The sequence below is a fragment of the Cavia porcellus genome, unplaced genomic scaffold (assembly GCF_034190915.1).
Source record: "Cavia porcellus strain 051 isolate PalLab524CR breed Dunkin Hartley unplaced genomic scaffold, mCavPor4.1 scaffold_18, whole genome shotgun sequence".
NCBI lineage: Eukaryota > Metazoa > Chordata > Mammalia > Rodentia > Caviidae > Cavia > Cavia porcellus.
Window position 1 is genome coordinate 44,420,026 of NW_026947501.1, and position 23,795 is coordinate 44,443,820.

The following is a 23,795-nucleotide window of genomic DNA, read 5'->3' on the forward strand; positions in this document are numbered from 1 at the left end:
CCTGGGAGGCCAAGCAGTGTGCCCCTGAGAGGGCAATTGGTGAAGATGTAAAGGTGAAGCCAAAGGTGCAGTGGAGACCCCGGAAGTTTGGAAAATCCAGGATTGTGGGTGATCCAAAGAAAGCTGCAAAAAGCGAGCAGAGAGGATTTAAGAGAGAAGCTGAGAGAGCTGATATCCCTGAAAGTGCCCTGGGGGTGGAATCACCCAAGCCTTTTGGAGGTTGCAACCAGATTGCTTCAGATGCTGAGCATGGAACTCTGGGACTTAATGTTTGTCTTGCTGGATGTTGGACTTGCTTTGTTTCCAATACTTTATATTCCCATTTGTAACTTTTGGAATGGTAACGTTTATCTTGTGCCTTTGCATTTCAGAAATGTTTAACCTTGTTTCATTTGTATAGGGGGTTACAGTTAAGAGTTTGCCATAGATCTTGGAAGAGACTTGGGACTTGGACTGTTCAGCAATGCTGAAACTTAGGACTTTGGCAACTCTTGGAGGTGGACTAAATGTCTTTTGTATAAAGGATGTACATGAGTCCTGGGGGCCAGGGGTGGAATGTCATGGTTTATGTCTGTGGCCCCCAGGCCTCATGAGTTTGCATTGTGCATTTGCGATGGTTCATTGTCTAGTGCTTGGATTGATGGTGTCAGTGCTATAGCCACATAGGGGTGGAGCCAGGATGTGATGTAATGGCAGGAAGAAGGTGTGTCTTGCTCTTTGCTGGTTCCTGTTTGCTGTTTGCAGCCGCCATGAACTGCGGCCCAGCCATGCCCGCCTGCCTTGGAGTCAACTGAATGTGGACTGAAACCTCCAAAAACTGTAAGAAATAAACTTTTCCTTTCCCAACTTTGGGCTTCAGGTATTTTGTCTCAGCAATGAGTAAAAAGTAACTAAGACAGATGCCATCTAGATGAAAAAATTAACATCCATTGTTTGAAGGATGCTGGTGTAAGTGGAAAAAGGCAAGGAAAGGTTCTTGCCTTAGTATAAATTACTGTACAGTTATGGTGATGGTCTAACATGGTGGAAGGCCAAAGTGGAACACTTGCCGAGAGATAGCCACTCTCTTTTTTTTTTCCCCTTAAGCCCAAATTGTTAACTTTTATTTGCACCAGAAGAAAATTCCAATCAGTTCCTCAAACATCAATGCTTGTGCCATATGCCACTTCCAATCACAGGTCATATAACCCTCTCTGCCCCTCTATATCTGCTAGTAAGATTGTGGGCTCTTCTCCCCTCTCTGCATCTTCAAATAAATGGTCACTTTCACTTTTCTTTCTTCTATTGCACCAGAAAACTCTTTAACAGGCAATCCCATACTTGTCTCAAGGTTTGGTCAGGGTGGACTTACAGCTCCTGTGTACCCAAATAGGTTTCTGTTCCTAAAAGATAGTGGCAGAGATACTACCATCTCTTCAAGTGGATTCTTCCCTCACCGCTACTGAATTACAAGTTTTGCCCAAAATGTGGCAATCCAAAGTGTGGGAAGGATAACATCATGGGAAGGACTCCTAAGATCTTCCCTTCATGTCCTGTGACCGTAACAGCCACCAACCTCATTTCCTGTTAATTAGGGACTGTCCTCTGAGGGGTAGGAAAAGGTCAAATAATGTGAATGACAAGAGAATGGAGAAATTAAGATAAGAGACATATAGATAGCTGAGGTCAGGTGGAGTCCTCTCTGCTGAAAGGAGCAAAGGAACTGCTCAACCACCCCAATGCATTTGTCATGTGACACCCCATTGCTTAACTAGCTCACCTCTCAGGCCCAGCTGGAACTCCTGTTTAACTGGACTGCGGTGCTCTGAGCCCTCAGCTCTGCATGTGTGAACAATTGCTAGCACAACCACTGGACAGAGACCTCAAAAAGCACTTCATGATCAATAAACAGGATTATAGGTGATGACTGAAAGGCTGCAGAAAATCAGACAACTCAGAGACACACTTTAGTATGAACATTTTATTTTGACAAAAATGCACTTTAAAAACTGATTTGACACTCTCAAACTTCCACTTACTTAAAAAAGTGAGAGACAAGGCATCTTAGACTCAATTTTAGGCATGAATAAACTAGTACTAGTTTTTTTAAGCTACGTAAGCTATTCACATTTTTCATACCACCAAAACAGTGACATTCATTAGTTTCAACACTACCTGTAAAAAGCACAGGAATGTTTGTATAAAACACAGTCACATGTCGATAATCATCTAAGTGTTTGACATGTTAATGGTAGGCACAACTCTGAAGATATTACTAGTTGTGATTAAGAATTGAAACATGAGGAATGTAGAGCTAAGTAGCTGAAAATACTACACTTACACAAACACACCATAACAAGAAACGGTACCACAGCTCTCCTCCAGGAATGACTTTGGAAAATTTAAATGATTATTTTACCAGAAAGTTACAACCTTTAGTGTGAAAAAGTAACTCAATCTCTAAAGATTTAGCAAATTGAATTGTAGGTTTTGTGTAATTATTAACATATAGTTTAGAAGATTAATACTGACCAACAGAACATTTAGATGGTTCTGAAGGAGTCTACAGTTGTCCTAATTTTACATGTCTATGAAATTATAAAGATTTCTCTGTGGAAAATTGTAGCTTATTCTGCACTACCTAGTAATGCATAGACTCAAAACCAATGCTGCTTTTCACCCTCTGTGAACCTATTTTAATTTACACAAAACTAGGCTTCTCCCCCAACACTTTTGTGCTTTTCAAATGTACATGGTCCATTTCCCAAATCCTAAAACATTAATAAAGGGAGACAAACGGACAGTAGTTTATGTATTTCATGAATTTTTTTCACCCCTTTATAAGCAAATGCAATTGCCATGTAGGCAGTGATCTGGTTGATGAACTTGTTACAAATTCCTATGACTTAGAAAACTGAAGATCTAAGAGCCCTAAATGTCACAGCTCTGCACAGATCCTGTGTGGACTCCTGCACTCTGTAACTCACTCCTGTACTAGCAACTTCGGTGTCAGCACTCAAGAGACCAAAAACATTTCAGGAAAGGACATTGTCAAATCAACCCTCCACAGACATCTTAGCTTATTATAAAAGGGCTTAACGTACCTGCTAGTAAAATTTTAATTATAAAACCATTTACTTTAACACAAATATAGTATGAAATGTAATTAAGAACCACTCTTAAAAAAAAAATCTCTACTTTATTAAGTGGTATTTTTCACTTACATATGAATTGAATAGCTAGCAGCATTTAAATACAGAAATAATTCTGTTTGTTCTCTTTTCCTTTTATAAAGTGCATGTTTAATCTGGTAAGATTTACCACCCAGCTTTTCAGTATCTATACCATAGCTCTTTGAGCAGATGCAAAAAAAAACTGAAAAACTAGATTTAGCATTCTAAACATCTGCAAATGTTGCAGCAAAATATAGAAACTATGAACGTATTAGTGAAATAAAAAATCTCTTAGAGAAGAATCATTCTTAATAATTACTTCATAGCATAGGCTCACAAACATGCCATCTTTTTCAAATTTAACCCTAACTCTAGTTTCTGTTGAGTAATTCTTCCTACGTACCTTATAGTTCAGTCAAAGGTTATGTGAACCCCAGCATAAAAACCCTACCAAATTTAGACTGTTACAACTGAAAAACAAGTTAATGACAATCAGAACAAGAAACAATATTTTATTTAAAAGTACCATAGGTTAAGTGTTCTCTCTAAATAAGTTTGGGTAGTCATTAATAATGGCCCACAGAGTGCAGTGGTGTTGGATAAACGTGGAAACCAAAGTACAGTTTAATTCAAAAGTAAATGGTGCCTATTTCCTCAGTGATTTAAAATTAAAACTGCTTTAAAAACATAACTGAACAGCTACTTACAATACAACTAGAATACCAACAGGATTCATTTTCATTTACATTGCTTTCTAATCAGTATTTTTGAAACTCATCTCAGATCTGACCTTCAGTAGTACCTTAAAAAACAAATGTAATCAGTTAAAAAAAAAAAGGTAGCATGTAGTTTTGTTCATACTTACAAATGTTACCAGTTTCATTACAATTTGCCTTTTTTGTTGCTGTTCAAAAAGTAGCTATTTAGAAAAAGATACATATAAGCGCACTATTCCTTCCTTTGGATGTACCCAGTAGTGCTTAGTGCAAGAACTCTCAATCATCAAGTCTGTTCCCCAATTTAGTACATTTCTAGTCTTCAGAAACCAGAGTTTCAAGGGGTGGTGTGGGGAGGAGGCACGGAGACATTGTCAAATTAATCCTCCACAGACACACCTTAGCTTATTATAAAAGGGCTTAAGGTTCCTGTTAGTAAAATTTTTATAAAACCATTTACTTTAACACAAATAAAGAATGAAATGTAATTAAGAAGCACCCTTTAAAAAATTTCTACTTTTAGTAAGTGGTACTTACACAGGAATGAATTGAACAGCTAGTATCACTTAATTAATCACTTAAAAGAAATCCACTTCCCCTAGAATACTAGCCTGAATAGATTTCTCCCAACTCACCCTAGCTCCTCAAAAAGGCATAATTCTGTCTTTTCTGGTCTCTCTTCCTTACTTACCTAGTATTCCTTTCCAAAGACAGACACACCTTAGCATTTCGGGAAACAATTACTTTTTATCCAAACACATTGGATTTGGGTCTCAACTTGAAGGAGGACGAGTGGCCTCGAAAGGTCCGCTCCTCCTCCTCTTCCTCCAGCGGCTGCTCAGGATCCCGGGAAGACAGCGTGCTGTGGATGACCTGGGTTTTGAAGCGGATCTTGTTGAGTCTGGGTTTTATTCTTCCACCCGAGCTGCCTGAAGATTTGCGATCCTTGGCTTTGCCTCCAGCCCACCCTTCAGTCAAGTGGTGGTGGTCCCCATCCTCCAGCACGTGTGAGAGTTTGTAGGTGATGAGGTGTGCAGGGAGCACCTTCGACAGCCTCCAGCGCCCGCCCCCGCTGCCGGCCGAGCTCTCCACCTCCTCCTCGTCCAGAGCGCCCACCAGGCTCTTGATCTCCTCAGCGACGCTTACACTCAAGTACTGGGAGGCCTTCCTCCCACTGTAGTCCCTGATCTCCACGTCGGCGTCGTAGGCCCCCACCAGCAGCTTCACCACTTCCACGCGCCCATGCATGGCTGCCAGATGCAGGGGGGTGTAGCCTCCACTCGTGCGCGCGTTGATGTTCACCGGCAGCTGGTGTTTGCTGGCGAAGTTGACCAGCGTGGCCAGCAATTCCTGCAGCCCATGTTTGGCGGCCCAGTGCAGGCAGGTGAAGCCCGTGATGAAGTCGCGCTTGACCAACAGGCTGGGTTCGCAGGCGAGCAGCGCTTCCAGGCCGGCCCAGTGGCCGTCGGCAGCCGACAGCATCCAGGCATGCTCCAGGGGTTCCAGCGCCACAGCGGCCCCGCCGCCCTCCTCCTCCGCCGTGGACGAAGTCACCGATGCGCTGTCCAAGTCACCCCTGCCACGACCTCCCCCGCAAGCACTCGCGGGGCTGCTGCGCCCGGGCCGCGGGGAACCGCCAGGCGCCGGGTCCCGCAGGCCGGGGCGCGTGGCCCTCGGAGTGGCAGGCCAGTCATCTGGGGGTGGGCGGGGCGGCTCAAGAGCGGTCTCCGAGGGCTGACCCGCAGGTTCCGGCGAAGGCTCGGAGGGCGGCGCGGGCAGGTCACGCGGGGTCTCAGGGGACGGACCAGGAGAGTCGCGGGTGGGCTCAGAGGTCAGGCAGGGCGGGTCCACTGGCGGCGGGACTCCCCCGCAGAAGCGCTTCTTCAGGTGCACATACTTGGTGCCGTCGGCGGGGTCAGTGCGTACGGTGGCAACGGCGTTGACCAGCTCCTTGAAGCGCGCGCGGGCTCGGGCGCGCTGCTCCGGCTCGCCCCCCAGGGCGCCCCTGAAGTACTCCACCAGGTCCGCGTGCCGGACGCGGCCCCCGCGCTCGGCGAGGAAGCCCAGCACCGCCTCGGGGCTCGGCTCCACAGGCCCCTCCATCTGCATCCCTGCTGTTCCCAGAAGGTGGCTCAGCCGGGCCCCATGGCGCTGGCGAAGGCGCTGGAGTTAAGCCGGCCGCGGGAACTAGGCTCACAAGACTGGGGCCCAGGACACCTCACCGCCTCTAGGGCCCGGGCGGGCGACCACGCCCCTGCCACGCCCCGACCCACCCATTTCCGGTCCCGGCGCCTAGTCACGCCCACTTCCGGTCTGTGCTGTTTGCAATCTCTGCTCTCGCCGCCGGCGCTCGGCCTGCCCTCCCCTCCTGTAGGCTTCCTCTGGTTCCCGCTCTGTTCATTTGCTCTCCCGCCCAGGCTTCCGTCTTCTGAGCTCCAACGGCGTTCCGGAGGGGCTCTCCCGACGTGCGGGAACGCCGGCCCGCCCTGGGCCCGCCCCCTAACGGCCGCCCCGCCCCCCGTCCGCTCCCCCGCGGGTCCCGCCCCGCCCCCGCGGCCCCGCCCTCCTGGCCGCCGCCCGCGGGACGCGCTCTGGCCGGGCTGGGTGAGCCCGCCACTCGCTGCCCGCCCGCCCGGCCATGGCCGCCACCGATGACGCGCGGCGCCGGGTGAGTCCGCGCCCTCTGCCGCAGCCCTGGGGACCCCCAGAACTTTCTGGCCCGTGTCCCAGGTCTCCGGCGCCCCTCCGTAACACTCGGAGCCCATGGGCTCCGCGAGAACCCCCGAGCCCCGGCCGGTGCCCGCTGATCCGTGTAGAGACCCGCCTGGCGCGCAAACCGTTCGGCTCTTCGCCCGACCGGAGCGTCGGGCGGGCGCTGGAGGGACAGGCAGTGGCCCGTCTTCTCAGGGTCCCAGCGCGCGGCCCGTCGCCCTGCACAGCCCCGCAGCCCGAGCCCCTCCGACCGCCCTCCGCACTGGGAGCAGCGCCCGGGGGCCATCGGGTGGGCCTCCACTCGGGGCCAGCGGAGTTCTCTGCGGGATCCGCCTTTTGTCTCCGCGCGCTGCAGTGTGTGCGCTGACTTCCTGGGGCGCGCGGTGGGGAATGTTTACCCTGCGCGGTTCTTGCCGTGGAAAACGTTCTGTTTTAATTTCTAATACTATAAATGCCCCGCTTTTAACGTGTGTAAAGCTCTCCGAGGCCAGCGGGTTTTAGAACTCCTCTTGGTCCTAGCACTTTGCTGCAGAAGACGGTTCCGATGGCGGCTGGGAGGGGCCGCGATACAGAGCCTGGACTGCCCTCCCTACCCGATCGGAAGCCTCTTATTGTGGACCGCTGTGCGATAGCTCTGAGTGTGTGTGTGTGGGGGGGGGGCGTTGAACCTGTGGAGGGGGCCTGGTGAGAACGCGATTGGATTTTTTTCACACAGTTTGCTAGAGATTCATCTAGGTTATTGCCAGTACTGTATCAGTAATTTTATTGAGTGGTATTCCATGGTATGGATGTACCAGAATTTGTTTGAAGGAAACTAAGATTGTTTTCCAATTTGGGGCTATTATAAATATACACATTCCTGTAATTCCTAATGTAACATAATGTAACCGTAAGTCTTCAGTTCTCTGGAATAAATGTTCAGGAATACAATTTTTGGGTCCTCTGTTAATTGCGTACTTAGGTATATTTTATTTGGCTCCTGGAAATTGCAAACCAAGGTCTTTACACTGAGCTGTATCACCAGTCTTTTTTTTTTTTTAATTGTTTGAGACAGGGTCTCCCTAAGTCCTAAGTTACCCAATGTGTGAGTTTCCTAGCTCAGCCTCCCAGAGTGGTGAGTACCACTCTCCTTGTCTGCAAGTTTAGTTTTACATATACCATACAGCAGGACTGGATCCCAGAGTGGCCGCTTTTTCCGTTCCTGCCAGCGCTGTGTGAGAGATCCATTTCCTCCATATCCTTGTCAGCAGTTAACCTCCCTATCCGTAGCCATTCTGATCTGTGTGCACTATAACTCACTGTAGTTTTAACTATATTTACACAGTGGTCAGTGACGCTGCAAGCTTTTTCTTATGCATATTTGCTATTTCTTCTGTTAGTGTACCTTCGTTTCTTTTTCATCCTTTTTCCAGTTGGATTGTTTAGATTTGAGTGTAGTGTTTATGTATCCTAGATACTAGTCCTTTTTCAGGTATGTGGTTTGCAAAGTTTTTCTTCTCAATTTGTAGTTTGTCGTTTTATCTACTTAATGGAATTTTTTTGCAAAGCAAAGGCTTTAAATTTTGATGAGGTTCATTTAATCAGTTTTTCCTTTTGTGGATTTTCCTTTTGGTATCAAACTTAAGAGCTCTCTGTCTAACTCTTGACTCAAAAGATTTTTCTCTTTTTTCTCAAAAGTGTTACAGTTTACATTTTAGATTTAATCTCATGACACGTGTAGAATTAATTTTTCTATTATAAGATTGGTCATTTTTGGGGAGTTTATGGATGTCAAGCTGATGCAGCACTGTTGATTGAAAAGCTCTCATTCCTATGTTAAATTGTTGCATTTTATTTACTGGTTTTTTAAAATTTTGAGATGGAATCCCACTAAGTCACTAAATTGCCCAGGTTGGGCTTGAATTTGCAATCCTCTTGCTGCAGCTTCCCAGAGTGCTGGAAATATAAACAACCATCACCATGCCAACTTGTTGCACTTCTGTCAAAAGTCAGTTGAGCACATTTATGTGAGTCTGTTTCTGTGTTCCGTATTATCTATCATACACTGATTCATAGAGCTGTGTAAGTCTTCACATAGCATAGACTAATTCTTCCTACTTTATTCCTGATTTTTCAAAAAACTTTTTTCTAGCTATTCTAGTTTTTACCTTTATAAATTTTAGAATCATCTTGAAGAACTGAGCTATTCTTTCCAGCTGTTAAGTTTACCTAAATATACTATATTTACAAAAAGACTTAGGGATTTTGGTAGGCACTCAGAGAGACTCTCTACATGAGTTTGTGAGAATTGATATCTTTACTGTTTTGAGTCTTCCACTTCATGAGCATGCTGTTTCCCTTTTTTAAATATAATTTTTTTATTTCTTTCATTAGCATTTTCAGCATACCATCGTGTGTCTGCTTTGTTAGAGTTATACTTTTACATCTAACTGTACAATTTTTTATGAGATTATAGGTAATCGTTTTTAAATTGTATTGACATTTATTAGTACTATACATAGTTGATTTTTGTATGTTTACCTTGTGTTCTGTGACCTTGGTAAGTTCATTTAAAAGTTGGGATTCTTTGAAATTTTCTACATAGATCATCTTATCATTTGCAAATAGGGACAATTTTAACTCTTCTTTTATAATCTTCTAGCCCTTTCTTTTGAGCCTTATTTTGCTTGCTAGATTCTAGCACTGTATTCTTTTCTGGTATAATTGTTTTGTTTCATTATGTTACATTAGCACTCTGTTCAGTAATAGTGGAAATAGACCTCCTTCCTTTCCCTGTTTCTGTTATTGTAAAACTTTTTTTTTAACCATAAGTTGTAGAGTTTTTTTTTTAAACTACTTTATGAAGGCTAGTGGCATATAGTTTCTACATACAGTACTATCTTTGATTTCATACCAGAGAAATACTAGCTTTATAAAATAAATTGTAAGTATGGAATTATTTTTAATTCATTAAATAGTAAGATTCTTAAGTGACCATCTAGGGCCAGAAGTTTCTTTTTTGGTTGTTTTCAAATTATAGATTTGGTCCCATAATAGTTACCAGGCTGCTCATCTTATGTCATGTTGTGTGGTTTGTGGCAGTTTAAAGAATTGAACTTTTCCTTGTAGTTTTCAAATTTACATGAATAAACTGTGCTCTCCCATTTCAGTCCTAACATTGGTAATTTGTGTTGTGTACCTTTCCTTTGTTATTCTTAACAGTTTGTCAGTTTCATTTGCTTTTCAAAAAATCAGCTCTTTGTTTCATTGGTTTTTAAAAAAGGTTTCTGTCTTCAGTATAAATGATTTCTGATCCTAACTTTTATTTCTTTTCTTTGGAAGTGTATTTTTTTTTGGTTGCTTTGAGTATATTTGCTGTTTTTCTAGGTCCTTAAAGTGGGAGCTTAGATTATTGATTTAGTACTTTTCCTCTTATTTGTTCATTTAGTGATATGACTTCTCTATCAGCATAAATCTGATTAAAAATCTCCAACAGTACCTATAACACAGCCTGATTGTTGAGCTAACTTGAAATTCCTCCAGCAGAATAAGCAGTACACTCATTTAATCTGAGTCTCCCACAGAGTCTCAGGATATGGGTAAATTGAAGACAAATTTTCTGCCAGAAAGTAACACACATGGCCTCTGGTCTAGCTGCCCACTGAACTTTGTTCCCAGCTTCTGAGCTTCTCAAAAGCTTGCATTCTTTATTGGGGTAGTGGGTACTGGAATAAAGCTCAGGACCTCATGACTGCTAGGTGCTGCACCACTGAACTAAATCCCCAACCTAAAGCTTACATCCTTGTCAGCATTCTTGTCTTCTAAATTTTGACCAGAATTTCCCATCAGTCTTGGTTTACTGCTTCTCTAACCAGCACCTCCAGACTGTTGCAAACTCTTCCTGTGAACCCAAAGGCTTCTAGATCTTGGTTGGGTATAGTCACAGAAATGACCCTATTTCTCTGGTACTGAAATCTGTTCTAGTCACTTTCCCATTGTTAGAACAAACTATCCAACATCCACAATTTAAAGAAGAGGTTTTTATCATGAAATCTTACTGTACAGTTTCAATCCGTGGTTGGTTGGCTCTAAGACAGGAACTGGATGCAGTGGGAAAGGCATGGCAGAGGAAAAGGTGCTCAATTTATGGTGGCCAGGAAGCAGAGAGAGATGGGAATAGCTAGGATCAAGAATCTACCCTACTAGGTCAAGTCCCTAGTGCTCCACTTCTTACTAGGCCCCTCTTTCTAACAGCACATTTAGCTACTGATGACCCAGTGATCCAGTCACTGTTCCAACACATGATACTTTTGGAGTACATTTTATACCTACACCATAACAGGTTTCTTTTTGTAATAGAAAAGGATATTAAAAGTACACAGAGAGGTTTAATGTCTTACTAGCAATGGTAAGATCTACTCTGTGTTGTGTTGTCTCTACCATTATCACCATATGTCCTTTATTAGTGATTGCATTCACTTTATGTTTCCGTAGAGCTTGACTGTATAATTAACTATTGCTGAGTGCAGTACCTTTGAAATGGCTGGCTTTCTGTTGCTAGGACAAAATTCCTAACATACACAATTTAAAGGAGAAAAGGTTTATGTGGTCCCATGGTTTCTAAGGTTGGCTGAGGGCAAGACAAAAACATGGTAGAAGAGCATGGCCAGTGAAGCTGCTCAACCCATGACATCCAGGAAACAGAGTAGTAGGAGGAAGCTAGAAAGGAAGAGACCAAGTACTAAATATAGTTCCTCAGGTCATGCTCCCATGACCTACTTCATCCAGAAGTTACTTGCTGATGATTTCTCCAGAAATCGCCTAATCCAATCAGGTTGATATCAAGATTAATCTGCACAGTGTGTAAGTCTTTGTAATTCTTGTTTGTATTTGTTATTTCCTCTTTAGCTGCAATGCTATGGGATTCTTTTTCCTTTTCAGTTATCCTTCAGGGAGAATAGTTTTTATATTTTAAAGACTCTCTTGCTTGCTTTACTTTCTGTCTTAATGTTGTATATCTTAATTTCTTCCCTTTCATGTCCTGTGGTTAATTACTACCGCCATGCTTAGCACATTCCCATCTCTCCATCTGGGGACCCTATAATCATTATAGTATAATGAAAGACTTAGCTCTTGACTTGCCTCTTCTGGAGCTCCAATCCTTGGTGGTATAAGATACCACTCATTTTGACACTTTGTCATTTGCTACCTTGCAGTACTTTCTAATTTGTATTTAAATGTTGCATAACTTTTCACATCAAGTACATTTTAACAAGCTTTACATTTCTCCCTTCAATAACTGTCTTCAGGAAGATTAACCTATACAATCCTTTGCATCCTCCATAGACACAGTAGTGTGTTTTGAGGATAAGTGTCGATTATTTTTTATGGAAAATATGTCCACTTTGAAAGTTTTATTCTTGCTGAATGTTAAATGAGTAAGTTATAATGCTCATAGACAGCCAGGAACTTTGTTGGTCAATATTTATGCCCAAATAAAGCTCTACCTTCCCTAAGCTATATATTGAATCATAGCTTTTCAGTGTTCACAGACTGATTTGCATCCTAACAGTTCTAGACAGTTTGTGTGCATTGATTTGTGTATTTTGATGTGTAAGGGAAGAGTGCTTTTAAATATTAATTTTGCACTACAGAATAAATTTTCTTCATAAAAGAATATATTGACTTCATTCTCAACAATATTAAGTTTTTTAAGATTTTGAGTATTCTTCATACAAAATAATGAGATTTTCAGTGTTTTTTTCAGAGGACTTTAAGTCTTATATTTTCTGATTTTATCTGGGAGAAAGTTTGAGTTAGATGATGTTTTATTTTTAAAACTTTAACACTTTGTAAGTTTTACATGTACTACTGATTTGAAGAACAGAAATAGTAATCACATGTTGCATAGTCATAATAACATACACAGCTAAAAGATTTGAAATTCACTTTTTTTTTTGTTTTGTTTTTGAGACAAGTTCTCACAATATAGCTAAGACTGGCTTTGAACTCATTATGTAGTCTAGGCTGCATTCAAACTCCCGAGAATTCTCCTTCTCAGCCCTCCAAGTGCTAGGATTAGAGGCATGTGCTATTGTGCCACCACACCTGGTTCTTAAAACTGACTTTAAAAACCTCAGACATGAATATCACGGTTTAGTAGCTTGGGATGTAGTACCTGTATTTTGTTAGTATTACTTCAGTAAATACATATGTTTTGCTCCAGCATTTTTCCTCTTTTTAAAATTTTGTCTTTAGCAGTTAAACTTGAAATCAACAATCTTTTTTTCTGAAAAAGTCCAAGATTTTTCATTTCCCATTGAGGATTTAATTATATACACACACACACACACACACACACACACACACACACACACACACATATATATATATATATGAAAATTCAGAGTTTATTACATTATACATTTACCCCCAGAACATATTGCAAAGGTGAGTTTTTGTATGCTAGCATTACAATTGTTTAGAATTATACTTTGGTAGATGTTTTTTGATGTTTGTTTGTATTTAAATAATGCCATTAATGCCATTAATAATGCCATTCATACATACAGGTGTGCTTTTGACTTCCAGCAAACATTGCTGCCATGCTAAAGAAGTTACACAATTAGTTTTGCCCTTTAGAGAATCCTGAGTCCTGGGTATTCTGAAACAGTGCCAGTTGTTTTCCTGTTTATCGTGCTCCTTTTATGGAATATGTAAAGGCATCTATTTTGCAAAATAATGGTTGTCATATTGCCTGAATAACCATGAATTAACTATACTGGGAATTCTAGGATTTCCCAATGTCTTTTTAGACTCTAAGAGATTTTTAGTTATGGAATGAAATACAGGAGAAACATTTTAAAAATGACCTGAGGTTGAGACTAAAAAGGAAAGGTATAAAGTGAAGAGTGTGTTTGAAATGCTCTCTTGCGGGGAGCAGTGGAGCTGAGGGAAAGTAAACCCTGGCTTTGATAAGTCCTTCTACTTCATTCGGACCCTTATCAGGGGAGACGCTGGTCATTCCCACAAGAGAAACTGAGAAGCTGTGCCAGTGACACAGACTTGTCATCCCAGCTCTGAATGTGGCTGAGGCAGGATGGCAAGTTTGAGCTGAGCCTGGAAAACTTAGTGGCTTTGGGAGACCCCTGTTTAGGGAAAAAAAAAAAAATTTACAGAAACCCGGAGCCTATGCTTTGGGTAGCATGTACACTACACAGGGTTAAAGATACGCTTTCTCACCCACAGTCCATTTAAGATTGTCTAAATCTTTCTCCAGAGAGTCCTAATTACCATTTAACTGGCACTGAGACAAGACACACCTCAAATGCATGGGTGTTTAGCAGAGCTTGTGCAGCAGTTACCTAGTTAATCAAGGATGTGTTTTAAGAAGTCTTCATTACTAGAAATAGAAATTATATCGGCAGCATGGAGTTATTTTCTGGAATGTCAGACCTGTGTACTATAATTGAAATAGGAATTAAAATAATGCCAGATGTCAAAAAATAAAATATATATCCTGAGGAGTAAGTAGTTCAGGTTAGGAGGAAGAAGAGCCCTAACTTCTGTTTGAATGTGGATGTGAGGAGGGCCCTGAAGGTTTGGCCACTTATGGTGAACTTCCTAGCCCTTCTGAGCTAGTTTAGGTAGCCTAGTGTCACATAACCAAGGGACTTAGCAAAGATAAGATGAGAGAATTGATGAGCATCTCCCTGATCACCTTTATCTTTCTCTTTTAGGAATCGATCACATTCATTCTATCCTCTATGTGGACCGTATTTATGGAGACAGAAAGGAGTGTTTCTTAAGAGAATATGATGTCTAAGCTGTGAAATATCAGATATAGAGTATATTGATGATACCTTAAATGTTTTGTGAATAGTCGGTCTCCAGTTTTTCATGTTTTCATGGTCAAATAGAAGTCACATACAGCAACATTTTTGTCTAAGTGCTCATGTAGTATTTAGCAAGAACATTGCTTTAAAGCCATGAATTAGGCCAGACTCATTTACTTGAATGATTTTTGAAAAAGAAAAATATTTTTGTTATAAGTAAAGATTATTAAATAAGCCAGTCCTACAGTATATGTATAGAGGAAAAATTTCCCCTATTGACAAATTTTCCGGGACAGTGACTTGGTGGGTTTAGAAATATACATTTTGCTATTTATGTTGCATGCCTTTATAGACATGATAAAAATCTAAAGCTTTTATAAAAGTATAGATACATCAAAGCAGGCTGGTCACTGCTTACTTTCTCAATGCCAGCTGAAATCTTGAGAATCAAATATATCAGAAATTTGTTAGGAGTAAACACAGGTAGGTAATTTTGACCTAGAGCAAGACTGAGAAGTCTTGGAGTTAGGAGGACCCCAAAGAGGAAAGAAGAGAAACATTAAATGCAAACTTTGCTTGTTCCAATGTTTACCTAGAGCTGCATTTCTAAGTCATTTTTATTATTGTACCCTCAGAAGAAAAAGTTAACAGATTTAATCTCAAACTAAATTAAACTAATTTAATTTAAATTTTCATTAGTGGGAAAGATTCATTATTGAAGAATAAAATCTGGACAACTGAACAATTTGTTTCTTAGATATATTCAATTTAGGAATTTGTTCCTGGATGTTCTACTAAAACTGAACATCAAAACAGAGTAGTTAACAGGATGTTGTTGTGCTACATGCAGTAATAGGCAATTGACAATATTTCCAAGTTCCAAGTTATGCCACTTGCATGAGCCCTAATAATCATAATGCACTTTGCTTTATATTTGTTATGTTTACCTTTGTTCCAGGAAGCAGAAGTTGGAATCATCATGGTTAACTTGGACATGTTGGAAACCAAGGGAAAAGCTGAGTGTTATTATATCCAGCCTGTGAATCTAAGTGAATGATAGAACCATGCTGAAGTTCACATGCAAAATAGGCAGTAGAGTTTGAAGTATTGACTATACAATAGGATGCAGTTTTATTTTGAAAGAAACATCAGTCCATTGGGAGAGATGAAAATAAATTTTTTTCAAAAATAAAATCATTGAAAGACATTTGAACTTGATCCACAGGAGTTGATCACAATTGAGAAACTGACCCACAGGGACAAGTTGTTTAACTGATCAGATTGAGCTTTGAGGGTAGAAACAAAAGACATGAAATCCAGGAACCAATTTCTGCCCACTCTAGGGAATGGGATAATTTCCCATGCTTGAAAATGCATCACCTATTATAATCCCAGCACTCTGAAGGACTATGTGTTTGAGACCACCCTGGACTAAATAGTGAGACCCTGTCTCCAAAAGAAAAGAAAAGAGAAGAAGTGAAAAGGAAAGAAAAAAGATGAGGGGAGGAGAGGGAGCACTATCTAGCGTTAGCCTAAGAAGGCAACAAATATGCTTTATTCTTAGTCTGCTGTCTGATTTGAAAAGTCTTAAGACTAAGGTATACCATATGTATCATAGATTAAAAATAAGGCATTTGCAGACTTACTTAGCACTTGACTGTTTATAATATTGTTTCTATGGAGACTATTCTAAATCTAAGCAACTTACTAAAATGAACTATTGGAAAGTAAAACATGAAATAATGCTTTAAATGAGTACAGGTATTTTCTTTGGGTTTTTTTTTGTTTTGTTTTGTTTTTTTTTGTTGTTTTGTTTTTTTGCTTAATATTCAGGTAAATATTAAATGATGGCCATGGATTGGCAGAGAGGAGCTGGCTACGCATTTAAGGCAGGAATAAGATATATACTGCCTTAGATCAATCTATACATTGTCTTACAACTAAGATACACTTAAGTTCTTTATCAATCTTGAAAAAAATAAGTTTAAAATTTTAGTGCATTTTTTAAATGAAATGAAACTGTAGTCATGACTTTCAGCTTCTTTGGACATATTTTCACCTTTTTTGTGGTTTAATCTTGTAGATCTTCACAAACATCAAAATGTTGAAGGAGTTTTCCTCCTAAGGATTTGTCTTTTGGGGCTTTATGTGACCAAATGTGACCAAATGCTGAAGTGCATTCACTATGGCAGGTTCTTTATTTGTTTTATCACATTTTATGCTTCCAACTCCCAAGTTGAGTACTATTAATTTTGTTGTTGTTGTTGTTAATGAAAGTCAACATTTTCACTTTTGGTGGAACAAGTATCTCTTATTTGGTTCCTGTTGTCTTATACTTGCGTGCCCCAGGCCCTCACAAATGGCTTGGCCATTTACTTGGTGCTCTAGCAATTTGTATCTGTTGCAACAAGAAAAATTCATCCTAACAGCCTTTTACAGCCATATATGGGTACTAATGTCATGTTAACTTTTCCATTGTGACATGGATCACTGAGATCCTTTCTATGGGCTTTGTGTTTTAGTGAAAGATAGACTGTTTCTCATATAGCAACAAAGATTCTGTTGTATAGAAAATAACTTTAATTCTTGGTTTCAACGTCACTCTAAGGGAAGAAAGAACCTAACATTTATGTATAATTTGATTTTCAAAAGTTGGAGAAAATATTTAGCTTTGTTTTGCGTTTCTGATTTCACTGTGTATTTTTTGTTGTTTATAAATAATTATATATATAAATAATTTTATCTTTAGATATTCTCATTAGTTTTTGTTAGCTACAGCTTGCCTATATTGATTGACTTTGTTTTTAATCTGGAACTTCTGCTACATTTTTATGAATTTTTATTTACAATAAAATTTGCCTATTTTAGTATAAAACTTATGTGAGTTGTATGTGTGGTTTGGGAGTGCTGGATGTTAAACGTGCATCCTAGGCAGGTATTCTGCCACTGACAGCTGCTGACCTTCTCTCTTATGGTTTCGTCACCTACTATTTGCACACTCTCCCCCAGCCCTTTTTGTTTTTTTGAGACAGAGTTTCACTATGCAGTTTAGGCTGGCCTTGAATTTTGAACTCACTTTGTAACCCAGGCTGGCCTCAAACTCAGCAGTGATCTTTCTGCCTCAGCCTCCTGAGCACTGAGATTACAGGTCTGTAGTACTATGCCAGGCCAGTACATGCTTATTTATTACTGAGTAGTACTCCATTGCTTGTGTCTGTGCTACAATTAAGTCACCTTTTTCCCATTTAGTGTTTGGGTTATTTACTGTTTTGGGAAATTATGAATGAAACTGCTGTACATATTCACTTACAAGTTTTTATGCTTTTATTTTTCTTGGGTTGGTACATAGGAGTGGGATTCCCCTGGTGGTATGGTGTATGTTTGACCTAATAAGTAACTGCCAGAATTTTTCAAAATGGCTATACCATATTGCATTCCTACCAGTAATTAATGTTATTCTGTAACCTTGTCAGTACTTGATTTTGTCAGGGTTTATTGTTGTTGTTTAGTCATTCTTACAGGTGTACAGTGGTACCTTATTGTGGCTTTAATTTGTACTTCTTAGTGATTAATGATGTTACATAAATTATCATTTGGGGATTTTTTGCCATCTTTGATGAAATGCCTATTCAGACCTTTCCATCTTTGCATTGCTACTGATCAAACTCAGGCTTGTGCGTGCTAAGCAGGCATTCTACAGCTAAGCTACACCTTCAGTCTCTTTTCCCAACTTTTGATTGGATTATTGTCTAATTGTTATAAAAGTATTTTTAAACATATATATTTCTTATAAAAATCCTTTATGAGACAAAAATTTTATCTGTGTGTATCTTATCTTTTCAGTCTCTTAACAATATCTTTTAATAAGTCCGTTTGTTAATTTAAATCCAGTTGATCACTTTTTCATTTTCAGGTCATTCTTTTGACGTTGTAATAAATAAATCTTGGTTTAACCAAATATCACAGAAATTTTATATCTTATATTTTAGAAGTTTTTAGCTCTGTGATCCATTTAATTTTGATTATAGTACAGTGTATGAATCATATACATAGTTCATTTTGTTTGCATGTAGGGATCAGTTGTTGCAGTACGATTATTTTTTTTTTTTAAATGGCCTTTTCTTCTTTGAATTGTTTGGACCTTCATTGAAAGTTTTCCTGTTACTACCACCCCACCCCCTGCTGTCTGTCACATTGGTCTCCTTCATAGCATGTTTACACTTTGTTTTCTTGTTTAACTGCCTCTTCTCACTCCAGGATAAGCTCCCTGAGATGGGACTCCATATGTTGCTGGGTTTCTTTCACCCCTTTTCTTCTTGGTTTCTTGGGGCTATTGCTTCTCAGTTTGCCAGCATTTAAATGCTGTAGTCCCCCATGGTTCAATTCTGATTCTTGACCTTTGTACCCTCACCTCCTGGATGATTTCATCACATAGTACTCAGTGCTGGCTATATATCAATGTTTTTAAAATTTCCACTTCTAATCCAGGTATCTCTATGCTCTTGATTTGATCTAGTAACTGCTTAGTGTCTTCACTTTGATGTCTAATAGCCATCTTTATTATAATGTGTTTCAAAGCAAACTCCTGATCTTCTCCAATCCTCCTCCTTTCTTTCCAGTTCCATTGAGTGGAAGCTTTACCTTATGCCAAAAACTTTGGAACTCTTTTCTATATCTTCTGTCAGATCCCACATTGAACCTTCACCATGTCCTGTTGTTTCAAGCTTTGAAATTGACCCACATTTTGATCATGTCTTACTTCTTCTATGAATAATCAGCTGCCATGATCTCTTTGGATTAATGAAATGACCTCTTAACTGATACTGTCTCTGGTTGTCATTTTTAAAATCTACTATAAACATAATAATCATAGTGGACCTTTTAAAATAGTTCATATTTTAGCATAAATATTTGTGTGTTAAAAATATTTCTTAGGTAATTCTTTAAAAAAAAAAAAACCATAAAAGCTTTATCTGGTCTGGCACTCTGTTCTTCTTGACCACTCTCTCTTGCACCCAGCCACCCACTGTGTTTTAGCTGCCCTGCCCTGCCTGCTCCTCCTACTCATCAGGCACACACTTACCTTTGGTTCTCTACCATTGTTCTTCCCCTCTGCCTGGAATGTCAGTGCAGTCCTCCTTCTTCTCCGCAGAACTGTCATCTTCCATTGAGATCTTCCTTAACTCCCCTGCTCAGAATGGCACCTGTCTCCTCGCCCAAGCCAGCTCTACAATTCCTGTCTCCTTTTCTTGCCTTATTTTTTATTGTCTTTATCATTCTCTTCCATAGCATGTGCTATGCTTTGCTTTTTACCTGCTTTCCCCTAATATAATAGAGACTCCATCACACCAGGCCATAAGTCTTAAACTGAGTACAGTAGTCCCTCCTTCTCTGTGGTTTCATTTTCTAAGATTTTGGTTACCCAGAGTCAGCACAATCTAAACATATTAAAGGGAAGACTCAAGAAATAAAGAATCCGTAAGTTTTAAACTGAACACCATCTTGACCAGAATATGAAATATAGTGCTATCCTGTCTTGCACAAGACAAGAATCATTTGTCCAATGTATCCTGGATATATATTCTACCCACCTATTGGACACTTAGCAGATTGAATGTCAAGGTACTTATATTCACGTAATCCTTGTTTCACTCAATCATTGCCCAGAAGTGCAAGATTAATGATACTGGCATTCAGGTATGTCAGAGAAAAGCTATAAACTGCTTCCTTTTGGTAAAAAGGCAAATGTTCTAAACTAAATAAAGGGAGAAAAATTCAAATGCTGAAGTTGCAAATATCTATGATAAAAGTAAATCTTTTGTGAAATTATGAAGAAGGAAAAAAATTTGTGTGTTTCTGTTGCACCTCAAAGTGCAAAAGTGAAGTCATAGTTCATGGTAAGTGCTTTGTTAAGATAGAGTAGGCATTGCTTTACAAGGTTCAGTACAGTCCTTGCATAGTTTAGTTGATTCTCTAGGGATATTGGGACACACCATAAAAGTGAACTACTCTATTTCCAAAACCACATCAGACTCATGCTGATTCATCTCCTGTTTCTTTCACAATAACATCTATTCTGTGACCTTAGTTTAAGACAAACTAGAGGCACTCATGAAGTCACTCCCAAGGTCAATGGACTCAGCAGCCTCCTATACTCTCTGCAGCCTACTTTTGCTGTCCTTGCACTTGAACAGAAGCTTCCTCAGGCTTACCTGATAGGATTCATTGCAACTTCCAAGCCCTGTAACACTTGCGTGTTTTGCACATGCTGATTTTCCTGTTGCTTCTTCAGGTTTCACTCAGCCTTTTCTGCTCAGTGTCTTCTGTGCAGAGTTCTTTGTACCCTGTGTGTCTCATCCACTGTTTTTGTTGTACATAGATCTCCTTTATGTACTACATTGCAAGAATGTTGGCTTACTTAGCTTTGATCCACAGGGCCTGGGTTCCGTTATTCTGCCCTTAAAATGTGAGGCTTTCTGGTAAATACTATGTTCACTTATAGAGTAAATGATAAGTGTGTATTGATTGACTTCCCACAGACCTATCACAATTCTTTTTCTCCATGTTTATCACTTATAAGTCCTAATAAGAAACTTTCTGCCTTTCTTTTCCTCCAGCTCCTCTCCCATTTGCTTTTTCGGGGCTTAGTAAATGATCCCATATATTTAGTTGGCTTTCTTATCATCTTGCTTGCATGAAGCATTTGCTTTCTTAGTCATCTACTTTTCATTTCAGTAAGCCTGGAGATTTAGTTCCACAGAATCTTCCACATCCACAAGAGATAGTTTTGCTCTGTATTTCCTTAATCCACCCTGCCTGTGAGTGCAGTTTTTATGACTCCTTCATTCTTTGCCATATCACGTATTTGTCATTGTTCCCTGCTCAAAAGTATAAACTTAGAGTCTAGTTAGTATCACAGAAAATACCTCTTTCCTAATTCACTGGTATTGCTTACTTTGAAAACTGCCCTTGCCTTCAACAACCTCCTTGTTCTCCAAATATTTGTGTTAGTTTCTGGTGACTCTCACTTCTTTCTGTCCTACACAGAAGATGTTTGTGACCCACTGCTTATGTGCCACATGATAACTGGGCATGCAGGAAATTTTCAAAATAGCAGGCCATAGAGAATTTAAAATGGAGTATATACATTGTTTTAAAAAATAACTGGGTATGGTGCTATACTATGCATTCCTAGAACTCCAGAGGCAGAGGCAGGAGGATCAAGAATTTAAGGCCAGTCTGGGCTCTTTAACATGTTCAGGGTCAGTGTGGACTACAGTGAGACTCTGTCCCACAGACCAAAATGAATAAATAATACTTTAGACCAGTTCTGATATGCTTTATATTACTATGTAATATGGTTGTGAAAAAATAACCAGTACCTCTGTGTTTGTCATGGAGCTTTTACTGCATGGAATCATTTCATATTGAAAGAATGTGTTATGTTAGCTGCTAAAGATTTGAAAATGCTCAATGATATAATGTTAGGTCACAAGATCAGCCAAGCTCATTCTACCAGAATGATGATTGTTGCTAGCACTCTATATCCAGTAGTGGTATTAGACTGTCTGTCTGTCTGTCTGTCTGTCTGTCTCCTCTCAGCCCCTTTCTCTCTTTCATGGAGGGGTGCAAGAACATAAGCTTCTCCCTTTTGTCACACTTGAGTGAAGCTATTTGTTGTGGCACAGTTCATTGTAATAACAGTCAAGACTGTCTTGATAGAGCATCCATGCATACTGTACTGTTGTATGGAATAGGATAGTATACCATAGATTAATATGTGTCTACATCATTATATGGGTCTCCAAGGAGATTGAACAAAAAAACCACAGTGCCAAACGAATTAGCTTCTACCATTATATGTATGAGGAGCCCTGTATATGCAGGTATGCACACATTTATGCAGTTTATTTGGAAGAATGCATGAGATGCTAGTGGCCTTCCAGAAAGAGACCTGAGGTGCAAAGAAACTGTTGATGGGGAGGGAACTCACTTTTTACTATGTTCTCCTTGATTACATTTTTAAAAATAATATATCCATATTAACCTCCCAGTATGCCCACCTGCCTTTTTCTTTACTTCCTTTCTTCCTTCTTTCTTTCCTTCCTCCCTTCTTTCCCTTCCCTTCCCTTCTTGCTTCCTTTCTTTTCATTTCTTTTGTTCTTCCTCCTTGTCTTTCTTTTTGTATTTCTTTCATGCTGGAAATCCATCTAAGGCATTGCATGTTAGCCAAATGTTCAACTACACCCCCCAGCGCCTTTTAACAAAAAGATGCTCCATTTTTTCAGTATCTTGTGATGATGCATGCAAAAGTAGAATAGCCGTCCCCTGAAATTAGCATAGCTTTTCCTTTACCCTTCTTCCCTCATTCTCTTTTTCTTACAGTCATTGTGTATATGGTTGGCAACTTTGGACAATAGAAGAAATACCAGCTTTGCAGTCAGATCAAACCTGTGTCTATACCTACTATCTTTTATAATAACTCCCTTTGTTAACTCCTAATCGTCTCATCTAGGTTGTGGGAATAATAGTATGTCTGGTGCAGATGTTTTTAATAAGGATTAAATAAGGAAATGTACTATGAGTTAGTACTGATGGGCATGGAGTAGAGGTTCTGTGTATGATCTTTGTTTTTATATTTATCAGATGCTATGCTACTTGTTCAGATTTAAAGTCCCTGCTTTTCCAGCTATTATTATAGTTGGGCCATTCTTAACATTTTTGTTTCCCTGGGTATGCTGCAGTGGAACATGCCTAATTTTGGGTGCTGCCTTAACTCATAGAGTATTTAAATCTTTTAAATAAAAGTGGTGTTCATTGCCCTCTTCCTTGTGAATGGGAGTTTACTGATACCTTATGTGTGTGCATATTTGTATACTGGGGGCTGATCAGACCCACAGTGCAAGGGACCAGAAGGAACCTGCCTCTAATGGACAAGTACAACAGTCTTCAAGATTGACCCACCTTTTTTTTTTTTTTTTTTTTTTTTTTTTTTTTTTGTCTTTTTCCTTTTTATCGGTACCAGGGATCGAACTCACGACCGCCTGCTTGCAAGGCAGGTACTTATGCCGCTGAGCTAAATCCCCAGCCCCAACCCACCTTTTGTGACTACTTTTATTAGCAAGGGAGGAGCACAGAAGAGGGGGTGTACTTTTCTTGGAACACCAACTGTAGTGAATAGAACAAGTTAATGGAGAGCAGGTTCTTTCCTATATCCACATGTGTGTATTCTTTAGATTGTCCTCAGCAGGCATTACATTGCCTTAGGGGTGCTACAGTTATGAGCCTTCCCTGCACAGCCAGAAAGCAGACAGCTTCCACTTACTTCTCTGTCCCTAAAGTAAGGTTACATTGACCTCGAGACCACAGGATCCCAGCCATATAGCCTGGTCGCTAGTATA

The 23,795-nt window shown here is 40.2% G+C and overlaps 2 protein-coding genes across 2 annotated transcripts in view; one reads left to right on the forward strand and one right to left on the reverse strand.

The window, feature by feature from the left end:
• Positions 1-1,945: 1,945 nt before the first annotated feature.
• On the reverse strand, positions 1,946-6,348 carry Sowahc (sosondowah ankyrin repeat domain family member C). Its single transcript, XM_013154502.2, has one exon. It carries the CDS (start codon positions 5,975-5,977, stop codon positions 4,616-4,618), a length of 1,362 nt encoding a protein of 453 aa, XP_013009956.1. The 5' UTR covers positions 5,978-6,348; the 3' UTR covers positions 1,946-4,615.
• A 73-nt stretch (positions 6,349-6,421) lies between these two features.
• The window catches only part of Septin10 (septin 10), a 51,729-nt gene continuing 34,355 nt past the window's right edge, over positions 6,422-23,795 (forward strand). The window contains exon 1 of the mRNA XM_003471615.4: positions 6,422-6,536. Coding sequence (XP_003471663.4) covers positions 6,507-6,536 — 30 coding nt within the window. The 5' untranslated portion in view covers positions 6,422-6,506. The remainder of the gene's footprint in view (positions 6,537-23,795) is intronic.